Source organism: Erinaceus europaeus, chromosome X (assembly GCF_950295315.1).
Source record: "Erinaceus europaeus chromosome X, mEriEur2.1, whole genome shotgun sequence".
NCBI lineage: Eukaryota > Metazoa > Chordata > Mammalia > Eulipotyphla > Erinaceidae > Erinaceus > Erinaceus europaeus.
In genome coordinates this window covers 5,114,331-5,130,604 of record NC_080185.1, presented here as the reverse complement: position 1 = coordinate 5,130,604, position 16,274 = coordinate 5,114,331, and the positions used below count along the sequence as shown (strand labels likewise).

Genomic DNA, 16,274 nt, shown 5'->3' with positions numbered 1-16,274 from the left:
TGGGTTCGCAGTGCAGGCACTGAGTCCCAGTGATAAACCCTGGTGGCAATAAAAAAAAGTGGGAGAGAGAGAGAGAGGCCTACGACCTGTGCTTTACTGGGCGTGCTTTACTGGTCCTGGTGAGGGCTGCCTGTGTGCAGTTCACTGGGCCACAGGGCACCTGACTCCCCAATTAGACCTTATGTCTGGGTGTGACTGGAAGGGATCAGTAACAGGACTGGCAGCCTGAACAAAGTGTGTGTGTGTGTGTGGGGGGGGTCCCAGTAAGGGTGGGCAGCATGCAAACCACCAAGGGCATGGAAAGGATAAACACTGGAGGAGCATGGACCCCCTTCGCTGCACTCTGCTGAGCTGGGAGCCCTGTCTCTTGCCTTTGGTGCTTCTGGGTCTCTTGTCCTGGCCCAGCCTTGGCCCTATACCACTGCTCTTCCCCTCTCAGCATGGCTCCCTGGCTTCTCAGCTGGCAAAAAGGCAGGTCATGGGGTCTGTAAGCCTCCAGAGTAGCACGAGCCAGCTCTTCATTGCACCTCTGTCTACCTGTCTGTCTGTCTATCTATCTATCTATCTATCTATCTATCTATCTATCATTTATATACCTATTTACCTCTCTACCAGTCTATTGTCATTTCATCAATCTATTGGTATATCATCTACCTCCCTATCATCTATCTACCTATCCATCATATATTAACCTGTCTGCCTACCAATCTACCTACCTATAATCAATCTATCCATTTATTGATCAATCATCTATCTATATGCCTAGTATCTATTTATCCATCATCTATCTACCTACTTACCTATCATTTATCCAGTAAGTATCCAACATGCATCTGTCTACCTACCTATTTTCTTCCTATCTGTCATCTATCATCTACTCATGTATCATCTATCTAGTATCTATCTGCATATCTAGTACTATCTACCCAGTTTCTATTTAGTATCTATCTACATATCTAGTACTAGCTAGCTATCCAGTTTCTAGTATCTATCACCTATCTAGCCATATCTATTTGTCATCTTATCTATCATCTCCTTACCTATATATCTTCTATCTACCACCTGTTTTCTATCTGTAGTCATCATTATTTCTGTCTACCCAATATCTATCATCTACCTATCTATTATTCATCTGTCAATATCTATTTAATATCTATCATCTGTCTATCATCTTTACCTACCAGCCTATCTATCTACCTACTCACCTATTTAGCATTGTCTATGCAGCATCTATTAATCTATCTATCTGTCATCTTTCTCTCCCAGCGGAGAACACACTGGCCTGCAAGTTCATCACTATTCTCTTTCCCATGATGTTTCATGAGCAGCAGTTGCTGCTGTTTGTTTCTTCTTCCTCTTCTTCTTCTTCTTCTTCTTCTTCTTCTTCTTCTTCTCCTTCTCCTTCTCCTTCTCCTTCTCCTTCTCCTTCTCCTTCTCCTTCTCCTTCTCCTCCTTCTCCTTCTCCTTCTCCTTCTCCTTCTCCTTCTCCTTCTCCTTCTCCTTCTTGGTATAAACAGAAAAAGGAGAGAGGGGGGGGACAGCACTGAAGCTTCCTTCATGTGGTGGGGGTCAGGCATGAACCTGGGTGGTACATATAGCAAAGCTATTTTGCCGGGTCCTATGAGCTTCTAAGGAAATGACAGATGATAGATGACATAAAGATTATATCAGGGTATGTCTCTGTCTTCTGTGTCCTAAGTTGACTTAAAGGAGTCCAGTCTTAGAGTGTCCCAGTGAATTTCTCTCTCATCTAGTTTTTCATGAAAGCTATGGGATTTAAAAGATGTTTAAACTAACATTGTTTTCATTCTGAAAACGGGGAGAGATGCTCATAGCCTCTTGTTACAAAGCACTCACTGAACATGGGTGTCTTAGTCTGTGTGAAGTGCCTAGACACAATACCAGAGTCTGGGGTGTGGTGGAAAAGGAAGCTAAAATCCCAGATCAAGGCTGTGGTTGGCTTGGGGTCCCAGAGCAAGCCCCCTTTCTGGATAGCAGACAGCTATCTGCTGGTGGAGAGAATATAACCAGGCTCTTGAGTGTCTCTGTTCCACAAAGGCACTAATCCCATCACCAGGGCCAGATTTGATGACCCAGCCACCTCCCCAAAGTCTCACTTGCAAATTCCCTCAACTCCGTGTTAGAGTTTCAACATATTAAAGGGAGTGGGGGGTGCATGAACATTGAGTCTGTGAAGGGAAGTTAAACATGGGATTGAGCATCCGGAGTGGTGGTTCAGTGGTCTGATCACATGTGTTGCAAACTTTGGGTCAGTGCACGTGGTCAGAGTGGAGCTCCTGGAGCTCTGGGCAGGTCTCTCTGTGTCTGTCCCATGAAACAAGGAAATTCACAACAAGATGAAACAATAAAGATACTTAACTGAATCTTTTAGGAAAATTGAAAGCTGGAGACAGTGGGTCTCCAGAGAGTGTGGCCATCTCCCCTCCTCGCTCACAGCCATCTGCTCAGCACTCATGGGGTACTTTCATTCTTGCAGGCTCTCTTGGCTGTAAGGTGGCTGCTGGAGAGCCAAATGGGGCGTCCTCTAATGAAAGTTATTAAGCTGGTGGGATCTTGGACGAGGTAGCTCTCTGTACACAATTTTGCCTTTTGTCAGGAAGTGATTGATTTCCTTAGTATTTTAAGAGGGGAGTCTGGGGCACAGGAGTAAGTCCATTTCCATGGCAATCGCCACCCTGCACCCCAGCAAAATTAGGGGTGAGTATAGAAAGGATAAGCTGGCTGTTAGACAAACCCAGCAAAGGAAGCAGAGAAATAATTCTCCCCCCACCCTTCAGGAAGGAAATGGCTTAAATGCCTTTTTCATCAGCTATTGCCTTGATTTTCACAGCGCTGATTGAAGCACCAGAAGTTCAATGTTGCTGTGAATAGAGACCAGGGCGGAAGTTAGGAGGGCAGCCTCAGAATACTTGGTTGCTCTGCAGATGGCAAGGAGGTGGGCATGTGGGGGCGGAGGGGGTGGTGGAGGAAGAGAGAGAGAGAGAGAGAGAGAGAGAGAGAGATATGGAGAAGAGAGGAAATCGCTCAAAAGTCTGGAATTGCTCCTGCATCAACATGTCAAGACGAGGGTCTTGAGGATGGGTGGGCGGCGGGGAGGGGGCTCAGGGCTTGAGGGAGGGGAAACTGGCTTTTCCCCCGCTCCGATTTTTCAGAGAAAAAAAGTGTGGGAATCCAGATGGTTTGGGGTTTTCTGTTTAAGTTCCACTGCCAAACGACGGGGTGTCAGCGCCAGATGTGCATCCTCGGACAGCCCTCGAGTGTGTCTGCACGGCGCCCAGGTCGGCCCCCAAGTACCACCCCTGTTTTGGAGAACGCCCCCCTCCTTTGCTTACACCCCTCGAGCCTCTGGGTTTGGCCTCTGCGTATCCGGCCAACTGCAACCCCGGGGCAGCGGGCCAGGGCGCTCCCGCCGGCTGCCACAGGCTGGGGGGCGGGGGTGGGGGGGTTCAGGGGTTCGGCGTCCAGGTGGGGCGTGGGTGTTCTGGCCCCGCCCCGCCCCGCCCCCCGCCCGCCCCCCGCGCGCGGCCTTGTGGGTACCGCTCGTCGCCAGGTGACAATTAATGGCAGCGGCCTGAGGCGGGTGCTGGTGGCGGGACGTTCCGGGGCGCCGCTCCCCTCGCGATCTCGGCTTTCCCGCGTGGCCCGGAGGCCCAGCGCGCCATGGATCGGCCGGTGGCGGTGGCGGCGGCCGCGGCGGCGGCGGCGGGCGGCGAAGGCGGCGGGGGCCCGGCGGGTGTCAGGAGGACCCCTCGGGTGGCGGGGTGCCCTGTAGCCGGCTCCCGACAGCCCAGCGTGGAGACCCTGGACAGGTGAGTGGGGACGGCCTCCTCTCTCCGCCGCGGCCCTCTGATCCCCGATCCCGGTAGCCGGCGCGAGGCCCTCGCCCTCCCCTGGCCCCTTCCAGGCTCCCTTCCCCGGGCCCTGCCGAAAGCCCAAACACCCAGCACCCCTCATACGGGGCCCTGCCTCGTATTACTTCCGCTTGGAGGGTCTGAAACCCCAGCACCGCAGGGGGCTCGCAGTTGTCAGGTCGTGTCTGGTGCCACCTCCCTCCGCCCTGCCACACGGCATTCGGGAGGTAGAGGGACTACTGCCACCTGGTCCACCCCCCGTGACTGTGCCTCGAGTGAAGACCCAAAGCCCGCCCGTGCTCCCCTCCGCCCCCGCCGCCTCTGGGCTCTGGTGGGGTGGGGACAGCCTGCTGGAGTGGTGGTGTGGGGGGGCTGAGCAGGTGCGGTTGGCGGCAGAAGGGGACCTGATGGGAGCTCCTGGGACAGGAAAATGCCCCAGCTGCTTTTGATACAGTGATACAGGCCACAGCCTTGGGCTGACTTGGTGACAGCAGGAAGGAACTTGTGGGCTGTTTTCATCACAGAAGCCACCTGACCCTGTGGCAGGTACACGACTCAGCTCCATCACTTAGAAACCTAAGGTGACCGGGTTCAGCAGGGAGGGCCTCCCTAAGCCCTCCCCCACCCCCTCCCGTTTCTCCTGAGACCAGGAAGATGCAGCTGTCCCACACCTTGGCTATTTCAGTGACACCACAGCACAGCCCAGACATTTCTGCCAAGCGTGGGGTCAGAGGCAGATGTTCATTCCTGCCTGCCTTAGTCACGCACAGATAGGAACTTCTGGGAGGTTCCTCAGGCCAAGGAATAACACCCAGTGCTCCCTCCCTCCCTGCCTCCTTGGAATTACAATGTACTTTTCTAAACTGGTCTCCCCGGTCCTCCTCGGTCCTCAGGGTCACTGCTAAGCAATCCTGGGGAAGCCGGGACTTGGCGTTGACTGCTCAGGGGTTCACTTCCCTGCAGATATTCTAGAATGTCTAAGAGCCAGGGTAGTTCGAGACCATTATGTTTCCTGTCTAGCTTACAAACGAACAAGCGATTTTATTTCAATTTCAGTCTCAGTTACTACTGCTGAGTGCTGGAGCCAGAGGTCGCATGGAAGTGCTCAGTATGGGGTATACGTGGGAACCCCCTGAGAAGCCTGGGAAGAACACCAGGTGGCTAGGCTTCCCATCCCCTCCACACCTAACTCTGAGCATCTGCTACAGGAGGGTCATCCTGGGGCCCAGGAGTTGATATTTTTCATGTTGGCTGCACTGTGGTGCACAGGGGTGGCTTGGAGTCTTTCTCTGTGGGGGTGGAGCAGGAGGTGGGGTAGGGGGGTGGGAAGCCAACACAGTCTAAACTGAGTGGCGGAGACTGAGAAGTGAGCCTCTGGACAGGGTGGGGGGGAGTGGATCTTTGGCCCTGGGAGTGGAATGTGCTGGCAGGCAGGGAAGTGGTGAGGGGGAAGACTGGGGTCCAGCTGGCTCTTCCTCGGGATGTGGGCCTGAGCTTCTCAGGCTCGGCTCTGCATTCTGTCTGACCCGAATCCCACTCACTTCAGGCTTGTTGCAGAAGCACGTTCTTGGTCCCACTCTACATCCATCCTTGACCTCTAGGGTCGAGCCTGGGATGCTGCACTGGTTTTTTTTGTTTGTTTGTTTTTGTTTTTAAACTTTTTGTGAAGTTGGGGCCTGGAATATGAGTGGTTTCACTGCTCTTGGGCCAACTTTCAGGCCAGATAGAGAAACCACAACACTATAGGTCCCCAGAGCTCCCCCCATGCTATGGTACTTCCACGTGGTGCCAGGACTTGAATGTGCCACATGTGCTGCACAAGACACACCCTACTTGGTCGGTTCTCTCTCCCACTGGGGCTTCTGCACTTTGAATTACCTCCTGAGCTCTGAGGAGGGTAGGCAGCCACCTGTCCCGGCATTCTCATGATTGTCTTGTTTTACTGGTCCGACCAGTGCAATCTCCTTCCACTCATGTGCCTTAGTTTCAAGGGAAGGCCTGTGATCACCTGGCTCTGGGGGCCACAGGAAGACTTTGAGCAGGTGAGGTTGGGATGGGACTGGCATTGGAACTTTCAGTGGTTCCATGCAGCCCAAGGTGACGGAAGAGGACCAGTACCCCCAGCCCAGCCCTGCCCACATGGTGTGGGAGTTTGGCACCAGCGGAAGACAGAAAGCAGGCCAACCTCTCCTCCAGGGGAGGACAGACAAGCTGGGGAGGCAAGACCTGGGGGGTTGCACTTTGGGGTGGGCTGTTCATGGAAAGCCAGACTGAGGGGACACCCGTATGTGACGGATCCAGCATATAGGTGCTTAGGGTCTGTGCGCCTGTCCTCTTGTCCTCCTGCAGGGAGGATAGGGGAAGAAGTGTTGACAGGACAACAGCAGAAACCAGTGGCCCCAGCGGAGGGCGGGGGACAGGCAGAGGGTCCGCTGCAGGGGGTGCTGTCCTCTGGCGGACAGTGGACTGAGGAGGTAGCTAAGAGGCTGATATGGGCATCCAGGCTGAGGGGGGCAGGCTGGCCATGCCTGCGAGGGGAATGACCTCCTGAGTAGGAATGTTAAGCAGCACTGGAGGACTTCGCCTCACATGAGCCTAGAGTGTGGGGGCCATTTGTGCTGGGGACCAGGACAGGAGTGGGGGGCCAGGGCTCAGGGGGAGCTCATTGTTGAGCTTGAAGAACACAGAGAAATGGTGGGCGGGCGGGGAAAAGGAATTGGAGTAGTAGTCGGGACAGGAGACTTGCTGGGACCCTCATCAGCAGTGGTGTGACTTGGTGGGTTCTGCGCTGTGGGAGTGGGAAACAGCCCGCTTTGGGGTCTGGGTTGCCTGGATCACTGACTGGGACAGACACCCAAGGGGGCTGGGTAGACAGGGTGATTAGTTGACTCTCTGGGTCCCCATTCCAGTGGCTAGGGCTCTCATGTCTTGAGCTCCCAGGTCCAGAGAGTTGAAGCTTGAGAAGCAAATTGGGGAGCTCCAGCCAGAAAGCTGTGATGGGGGCAGGAGGTAGGGAAACAGGCCTGCCCCCCCCCCGTTCTCTCCTCTGTCCTCACCCCACTCACAGCAGTGGAAGCTGACCCCACACCCCTCCCTCTGCTTGTCACCTACTCATCAGAGGATGTGGCTTGCTTGAGGTGACAACGCAGGACCTGCATCCAGGCCTCTACTCCTGGCCAGGGTGGCTCTGGTTGCAGGTGACAGAAAGCACCACCCAGTCCGGAAGGCAGTGTTGAGATGGCCGCTTGCATCTCAGGTGGCCAGGGCTTCCTAGTGCCCGCTTGTCCTTGGCTCTGTTTATCTCTACAGTCTCCCAAGGTGGAGAATGGACTCAGCTGAGCTGGTTGAGCCTCCTCCTAGAGGGCAGCGACACAAGGCCTGGCCTCCCTCCCCCGCCGCCCGCGAATCCTAGGGAAGCCCAAGGCCGGATCCCCACAGCAGAGAGCTGGAGGGGGAAGGGCAGTTGGCGGCAGCAGCTCACCCTCTGTGGGTGACCAGGTGGTTTCAGCCTTCGACTTGCAGCCGGGGTGGGTGCCGGTAGAGGAAGGAGCAGCCCAAGGAGAGAAGTGAGATAAAACCGGGCACTCGGATGACTTAGCTTTGAAAGAGGAACCTGAGCTCCCTCCCTTTCCCTCTTCCTCTTGTCTGCAGCTCTGGTCAGTCCTTGACTTATGTATGACAGGAATCAAGGGCTGCCTATCAGTGGTGCTTTGAGTTGGATTCCCAACCCACAGACCCCACACCCTGACTTTCTGGATCTCAGACCGCAGTGTAGATCACGGCTAGCAAGCAATCCTTCTTTTCATTTAAATTGGGAGCTTGTTTCATACACAGCCTGGGGGCTTCAGGTTTTTCTTTCCCTTTGCTTTTTTTCTTTGATTCTGTATGGAGACAGAGACACCTGCAGCACTGCCTCATCGCCCATGCAGGTGTGTATTTTCTACTCTTGAAATGCCTGAGATGTATGCAGTGCCTCACATGTGTGGGAAACCACTGCTGACTGGCCTTCCCAGGCCTTTAGAGGGAGGAGAGGGGCGAGACATCACAGCACCATATCACCATTCCCAGAGGGCCCTTAGTATCATTCCTGGCGCTCCCACGATGATATGATTTTTTTAAAAAAATTATTATTGGATAGAGATAGAGAAATTTATAGGGGAGGGGAAGATAGAGAGGGGGAAGATACAGAGAGACATATCCAGCCCTGCTTTACCACTTGTGAAACTTCCACCTGCAGGTGAGGTCCAGGGGCTTGAACTTGGGTCCTTGCTCACTATAATGTGTGCATTTAACCAGGTGCACCATTGCCTAGCCCCCATGATGTGATGTTTTTAAGGTGTTGAACATTCTCTCTCTCTTTGCAGAGAGACAAATTGAGGGGTATTGGAGAGGGAGAGAAGTGAGAGAAACACCTGCAGCCCTCTTTCACCACTTGTAAAGCTTCCCCTCTGCAGAGGGAGGACCAGGGTCTCAAACCTGGGTTCTTGTGCACTGTACCATGTGCATTCAACTGGGTGCATCACTGCCCAGCCCCTAGGATCATTTTTTAAAAAATATTATTTATTTATTTATTTATTTATAAAAAGGAAACACTGACAGAACTATAGGATAAGAGGGGTACAACTCCACACAGTTCTCACCACCAGAACTCCGTATCCCATCCCCTCCCTTGATAGCTTTCCTATTCTTTATCCCTCTGGGAGTATGGACCCAAGGTCATTGTGGGGTGCAGAAGGTGGAGGGAGGGTCTGGCTTTTGTAATTGCTTCCCCGCTGAGCATGGGTGGGGGTCGATCCATACTCCCAGTCTGCCTCTCTCTTTCCCTAGTAGGGTGGGTTTCTGGGGAATCGGAGCTCCAGGACATATTGGTGGGTTTGTCTGTCCAGGGGAGTCTGGTTGGCATCATGCTAGCATCTGGAACCTGGTAGCTGAAAAGAGAGTTAACATATAAAGCCAAACAAATTGTTGACCAATCATGGACCTAAAGGCTGGAGTAGTGCAGACTGAAGAGTTGGGGGGGTGGGTCTTCCTATGTAGATATGCTATGTAGATAGCTTAGTAGACATATTTTAGTCATATTCCAAAGGGCCTGTGGCTGTACTAGTTTTTTTTTTCCCCCCTGAACCTGAGATCTGATATGCAGGTGGATCCTAGTTATTGTCTGGGGAGGTGATGTCATGGCTGGCAGAAGGACCAGAAAGCTGGGTCAGGGAAGAGAGTAGTTCCCAAATATGGGAAAGGTGTATAAATATTGTTGATTCTAAACCCCATCGATTTGATGTGATCTGGGGTGCATATTCAGCTTAGGAGCCTATGTGACTTCTGCATCCTCCTAGGGATATTTTTAACAGTGGAAGCTACCTGCAAGGTAAACTCCTGGAAGCACCTTCTACCATCCTCCTTGAGTTCTTCAGTGCTATGACACGCTGTGGGAGGAGGAGGGTCCTGAGTACTCTCTACCTACTTTGTTTATGTGGCCTGGCCACCTCCCAGTCTCGTGACCTTGGTCATGCACCAGAGCCTTAGCTTCTGCACCTGTAAGATGGGTCCTTGAGGTTCTGGCAGGGTTGTATGCAGAAGTGCGGTCTTGCTTCACTGCTGAGTTCCCGTCGGTGGCAGGAAGGGCACTGTCTCACCCTCCAGCTGAGTGAGCTGGGCACTCTGGTTGGGTCATATCCTAGAAGGACAGACTCTGTTTAGACAACTCTGTCTTCTGTCAGGGCCTGCCACCTCAGTGCCTGAGTTTTCTCACCTCAGAAGCAAGTTGGCTAGTCCCTGTTCAGCATTTTTTTTTTTTAACACACCACATTGTTGGCACAAAAACAGACTGGAAGAGCCTTTTGCAGGTTGTCAGAACACTTAACAGGAATGTGCAGTAGTATTATTATAACATACAGGACATCATTTTTCTAGCCTGTTCTATTAGAAACCCACTGTCAGCTTTGCTCAGTTAAGAGTCCCTTTGATTCACTTGAAATTACATTATGTTTCTAGATTTAAAGCCACCAACACAAAACTGATTTTTGAAAAGCATATGCTTTGAGACAAATACTTGGTTTTAGAATACATTTTTCTACTACATTATTTTTATTTATTTATTTTTAATTTATTTTCCCTTTTGTTACCCTTGTTGTTTTATTGCTGTAGTTATTATTGTTGTTGTTGATGTCATTGTTGCTGGATAGGATAGAGAGAAATGGAGAGAGGGGGAGAGAAAGACAGAGACCTGCAGACCTGCTTCACCACCTGTGAAGCATCTCCCCTGCAGGTGGGGAGCTGGGGCTCGAACCGGGATCCTTATGCCAGTCCCTGCACTTTGCACTACATGCACTTAACCCGCTGCGCTATTGCCTGTCCCCTTCTACTACATTATTTTAACAATATTCACTCCATGTAATTGTGATATGATAAAATTCCATTAAATGACAGAGAATAATGTGCTTACTTGACCAAGGCCAGAATATTAAACTTTAAAAGAATTTAGCAATTCAGTTAAGCTCACCATGGAACCTAATCATACTTCCTCATTGTCTTTTAGTTTATATTAAATGTAAAGGTAACTCATCTAATAGCAACTCACTATCTGAAAATGGGAAATGGACACGTACCCCTAGCCATTGCTTATTGTTTCACCTAAAGCCTGTGTCTTAATAATACATTAATCACGCTGTTTCTTTTAGTCCTACAGGATCACATGTTGAATGGTGTAAACAGCTTATAGCAGCTACAATTTCTAGTCAGATTTCAGGTTCAGTGACGTCAGAAAATGTATCCCGAGATTACAAGGTAAGCAATTCTGAGTCTTTCCTTCCTTCTCAGTGTGCTAAGTAGCTGAGGAGTTTTGCTTTTTCAAATGACAGTCTTCCCCCCTCAACAAGGCCCAGCAGTCCCTTGTTAGGGAGGAGGGAAGAAGGGTACCTGCTGTGAGCGCTGCCATGCAGAGGAAGAATATACCGTTTGGCAATGGAGAGAGAAGGCTGTCTTTAGATTGTGATCAGCTTTTCAAAACCCAGTTCCTCTTTGTCATGATAACTGTACAGGCTCTCTTTGTTAGTATTTGGAAGTGTTGGCAGCATCTGAGGAACTCTCCCTGACTTCCCGGTTTGTTTTCGTATTTAGGTACCACCTGTTCGAATTCTGCATCAACAGGTGAGACTAGAGTGTAAACACTTGCAAAATCCCAAAGGAACACCATATGGACAGCATGATTTTTTTCAGTCTTTACTCAAGTGAGCATTTTCTTCTTGTTTATGGTAAAAGTTGAGTTCTCTGCTTTAAAAAAATATATATTTATTTATTCATTTATTGGTTAAAGCCAGAGAGACATTGAAAGGGAAGGTGGGGACCAGGGGCTTGGACATGCGTGCTCTACCAAATGAGCCACTGCCTGCCCCCCCATCTCTGCTTCTTTTTAAAAGTTCAGCATAATTGATTCCTCATCAAGGCATTGGGCTTCTTCATTTCTGCATGCTCAGGTACTCAGGGAACAATTGTAAACTCCATTCGTAAGTAACTTAACCTGCCCAGTCTTTGGTGAGGCAGTGGGTAAACTTGGTCTGAATGGAAGTAAAGCAGTAGCAAGTTATAAACTGAAACTGCAATACCATTAGGTTTCAGGGTATTACAGCCATGATTGCCTAATAGCAGATGATCAGAATTATGTGCAAATTACCTTCAGTACCTACGACTAAACTCGATCGACAGTCTCCCAAACTCCCAACAGTCCTTGCCAGACATCGCATCTTACAAACCCCTTAAGAAATGCAAGAAAGACCCTTAACTCATTCCTTATCACAGAAACCTTGTTTAGAGGGCTCTGACCCTGGCTCTATAGGTCCGAAGTTTCACAAGTGCAGAAGCTGACTCAGGAGGTATTTCCATTCAGATCCGCTGGGAGCTCCTGCTTATCCTGGCCCAGGGCTAGCCGAGCCACAGGTCAGTAGCAGCTGGGTAATCCAGCCAGCTCCAGGAGTGTGCATGGAGTTCTTGCAGATTTTTCTTCCCGCTACTTGCTTCTTATGCTTGTCTACACCTCCAGTCTCCACTAGGCAAATATGCCACCTTCAGGCCCAGTGAGTGTTTGCAGGATCACCGTCACTGATTCCTGGTGTCTCTTTATCTCTCTACCCTCCTGCAATGCAGAATGGAGAGACTCCAGGGATCCTCTCAGGAGAGATTAGGTCCCAGGCGCTGGAGTAGTTTTCCTTATAGACAATGAAGTGGGTTGGGAGGACTTCATTATGGTGGACTAGTTGCTAGCACCATGTGAGTTCTGCAGAAGACTTGCTGTTAACTATGACTATAGGAGAGAGTGGCCACTGCAGGTTTGGGATTCTATTCTGTTTATAGACTGTGTGGAGCAGGGCGAGCTTAGCTTGATATGGTTTAACACACAACATTCAGGAAAAAATAAAATAAAAAGGCTTTTCTGTATTTCAGAAATTGAATTTTAGTCTCTCTACCAGAGCATAGCTAAAACCTTTGATGAAATATTATGAGGATTCTTTGAAGTTGTCTTTGTTTTATTTGCCCTGTAGCCAAGCATGTGAATTCAGTGTGAAATTTGATTCAAGAGTTGCTATATTTACTTCAAGGAGGTTTTTTTTATTATTATTTAAACAGCAGCTGGTACTGTTCAGGACTCTTTCCTGCCTGGGGTTTCTGGTTTGACCCCCAGCACTGCATGGACTAGAGTGATTCTTTGACTTGTTTCTCTTATTCACATGAAACTATCTCAGATAAAAGAAGTAAAACAAATATGTAAACAAAGTAATAAGCATATGTGCTTCTAAACCACAAGGATAATCTCACATGCTCCTTACAAAGAGATTCTTCAAGTTGGGGTCCCCACGATGGGCTTTGGGGACACCTTTGGCATGGGAGCCATTGCATGGCTTGTCCTGAAAGGTTCAGATACTATTTCTTGGGGGTTTCATGTGAACTGCACAGGGTTTTAAATTGCCCATTGTGCAAGAGACCTGTTTGCCGCACAGTCTCAATTTGGGATTAATTTATTAGAGGATACATTCAGGGTCAGAATTTAAATGGTAGCAGCTGTCTCCCTGGAGCTGTGTGCTTCCATCTTGACTTGAAATACTGGCGCTGTAAGCTGCTGGGAGTGGGTCTACATTTTCAGTCTCCCCAGCCTTCACTGTACATGATGGGACTGCTAGTTTTGTAAGGCTTTTTAACATGTCATTCATTTAAACCTTAACACAACTCATTGTGGTAGCTTTTATTGTGACCATCACTTAAATGAAGATACCAGCTTTCAAGCTAACTGATTCACTTAGTATCACACAATTAGACCATGGGCTTTAACCCAAGTCATCCAGTTGGAAAGCCGGAGTGAGCTGTCAACTTTTGCGTCCCTGTATCCTACTTTTTAAAAAATATTTCTTTATTTCTTTATTCCCTTTTGTTGACCTTTTTATTTTATTGTTGTAGTTATTGTTGTTGATGTCACCATTGTTGGCTAGGATAGAGAGAAATGGAGAGAGGAGGGGAAGACAGAGAAGGGGAGAAAAAGATAGACACTTCAGACCTGCTTCACCGCCTGTGAAGCGACTCCCCAGGGGCCGAACCAGGATCCTTGCGCCGGTCCTTGCACTTTGCGCCATCTGCGCTTAACCCGCTGTGCTACCGCCCGACTCCCTCCTACTGGTTTTTCAAGAGAGGGTCTCTGGGTTTTCCTACATCAGAACTCCCTGCTATGCCTGCAAAAAAGGCAGTTTTGTTCCCTAGACCGCTTCGTGAATCATTATCCCCATAGGCCTGCAACCAAATGCCTCCTCCCTTTCTTTTGGGGAAAATATTGCTTACTTTTGTAGGAGAGACCAGAGTACTACTCTAGCATATGCAGGGCTGAGGACTCAATCTGGGCCCTCACACATGCAAATCCCGTGCTCTGCCCTGAGCCACTTTCCTGACTCACCTATTTCTTACGTACAATACAATCGAAAAAACTAGGCTTCCAGAATTCACATCTGTTGCAGCTGGTAATGGGATTGTGTTTCTTTCTTTTCTTTGTTTTTGCCTCCAGGGTTATTGCTGGGTCTCAGTGCCTGCCCTACAAATCCACTGCTCCTGGAGGCTATTTTTCCAATTTTGTTGCCCTTGTTGTTGTGCTTGTTGTAGTTGTTATTGTTGCCATAGCTGTTGTTGTTGGATAGGACAGAGAGAAATGGAGAGAGGAGGGGAAGACAGAGAGGAGGAGAGACAGACACCTGCAGACCGGCTTCACTGCTTGCGAAACAACCTCCTGCAGGTGGGGAGCCCGGGGCTTAAACCGGGATCCTTACGCCGGCCCTTGCACTTTGCGCCATGTGCCCTTAACCCGGTGCTACCACCCGACTCCTGGGATCGTGTTTCTGGCACTTTCTTACAAGTCGGAATGATGAGCAACTAGTGTTAGGTTTCAAAGACTATTTTTAAAACCTTTTTTATTTACTACCACCACAAACCAACAGGTCATGGTCAGATCACCCAAAGTGGGCTAAGGATAGCTGTAATATCATGTGAGTACCAATGCTATGTCATGGGTGTATTCGTTATGTCCCATGTTATGTAACTACTTCAGTGCATATTAGAAGAACAAACACAGCAAACATGGCTCATGTTATCATGGATGTTACTATTGAGAGCCTGGTGAAATTTGAACAGAGTGGTTGAGGTCTCTCTGTAGAGATGAAAGCTAAGGGCCAGGCGGTGGTGCACTGGCTAAGCACTCACATTATAGTGTACAAGGATCTGGGTTCAAACTCCTGGTCCACACCTACAGGGGGAAAGCTTCAGGAGTGGTGAAGTAGGGTTGTAGGTGTCTCTCTGTTTCTCTCCCTCTCTACCTCCCCCTCCCTTCTCAATTTCTCTCACCTCCCCCTCCCTTCTCAATTTTTCTCTATCTATCCAATAATAAATAAAAGTCTATTTTAAAAAAAAGAGATAAAAGCTAATGCTAGCATGGGTGGTACTTAGAGCAGAGCAGACTTACAGCACTGATGTGTGCAATGACAGATGTGTGAAAAACACCATGCCAGCTGGAGGGCCAGACAGCTCTTTTGTTGGACTGGGAATCAACTACATGTATCCACGTGTGTTTACCCCAAAGCACCCTGAAGATTTGCCTAAGAATCCAGGGTAGCAGAATGATTCACTCCCTGCCCCTCCCCCCCAACTCAATTACTTGCCTTTTACTGAGCTAACAAAGGAACCAAAGTCTCTCTTGAATTTGTCAGTAGTGTTAAAACAAGATATGACTATTTCAGAAAAAAAAAAAAAGAGATAAAATAGTTACAGAATGTAATGGAATTTTTGAAGAACTATGAGTTGTGATGACACAGCTGATCACTTTCTATTGTTTTGGAAGTAGAACTAAGCCCAAAAGAGGAACATGGTGCACTGCAAAGTGTACTTAGTCAGCTCTGCGGCCTGCTGGAACCCAGTATGCTTTCCTTATCTGTAAGAAGAAGACTTTGCATTAGATTGCAAGTCTCAGTTCCTTTCATTCTAGAACTTTCTTCAGTTCTATTTTGTCCAAAAGATTTTGATTATGGTCAGTCTCAGGGAAAGCAGGGCACTCTGGATTTTATGTACTGCTGGGGGAATGAACCCAGAGCATGGAACCGAACAGCATTCTGGGACTGACATTTCTGTGTACTTTATAGAGAGCAAGGGTGGCAGGCGACGAAGGGACAGAGCGGGGGGGAGAGGTGGAATAGTACCACTCCATCCAGGGGACTCTTCATAGTGCCGTCCATGGTACTCATGTATGCCAAGGTTGAACCCAGTGGTGCATGCATTCTGTGCTCTGCCCAGTGAGCTGCCTCCCAGCTCTGAAACACTGTAGTTTTAATCACCCTCCTCCCTCTGGTCCCAAACTCATCATCATTGTTTCTCTCCCTCTCTTATTCTTTGTCCATGGACACAAAGTGATTAGAGCTCTCCCTTAGACACTGTGAAAAAGTAAAGGAGGAAAGGGAATGGCATCCAGCACTAAATCCAGTCATTTAGTAGGCCAATACAGTGATTAAATTCTTCACACTCCGCAAAATTTTTGAAAGGATTTTACGAGGCAAGCAGGAGACAGTCTGTGGGAAAGGCCTCATTAAACTTGAACTTGGTTCTGGTTAATATTTCTTAAATCAAGTAATCGTGTCTGAAAAGGGACACTTGCTCGTGGACTTTCAGAATCTGTGCCTGTAATCCACTGGCAACCCTTTGGCCTCACTGAGCCTCTAGCTATTAAATCAGAGTTTGCAAACACTGCTGTATACTATGGACAGTTAACAAGCGAAGCAGCCATGAGGGGGCCGTGGGGGACTGGAGAGTACAGCACATGCCCTAAAGCCACTGAACACCCTCCCCTCCTGCCTGCTGGAGCTGTGGGACTCCAGCTCAAATCCA

At 49.2% G+C, this 16,274-nt stretch overlaps 1 protein-coding gene across 6 annotated transcripts in view; it reads left to right on the top strand.

Moving 5' to 3' along the window:
* The first annotated feature begins 3,485 nt into the window (after window positions 1–3,485).
* Window positions 3,486–16,274, top strand: part of MTMR1 (myotubularin related protein 1) — a 58,732-nt gene continuing 45,943 nt past the window's right edge. For 3 of the 6 annotated variants that reach the window (XM_007530486.3, XM_060183545.1, XM_016191462.2), the window contains exons 1-2: window positions 3,488–3,830; window positions 10,553–10,658. In XM_007530486.3, the coding sequence (XP_007530548.2) occupies window positions 3,682–3,830; window positions 10,553–10,658 (255 nt within the window). In that variant the 5' untranslated portion in view covers window positions 3,488–3,681. Of the gene's footprint in view, window positions 3,831–10,552; window positions 10,659–16,274 lie in introns of all 6 variants that reach the window. The other 3 variants (XM_016191461.2, XM_016191460.2, XM_060183543.1) reach the window with 2 other exon arrangements.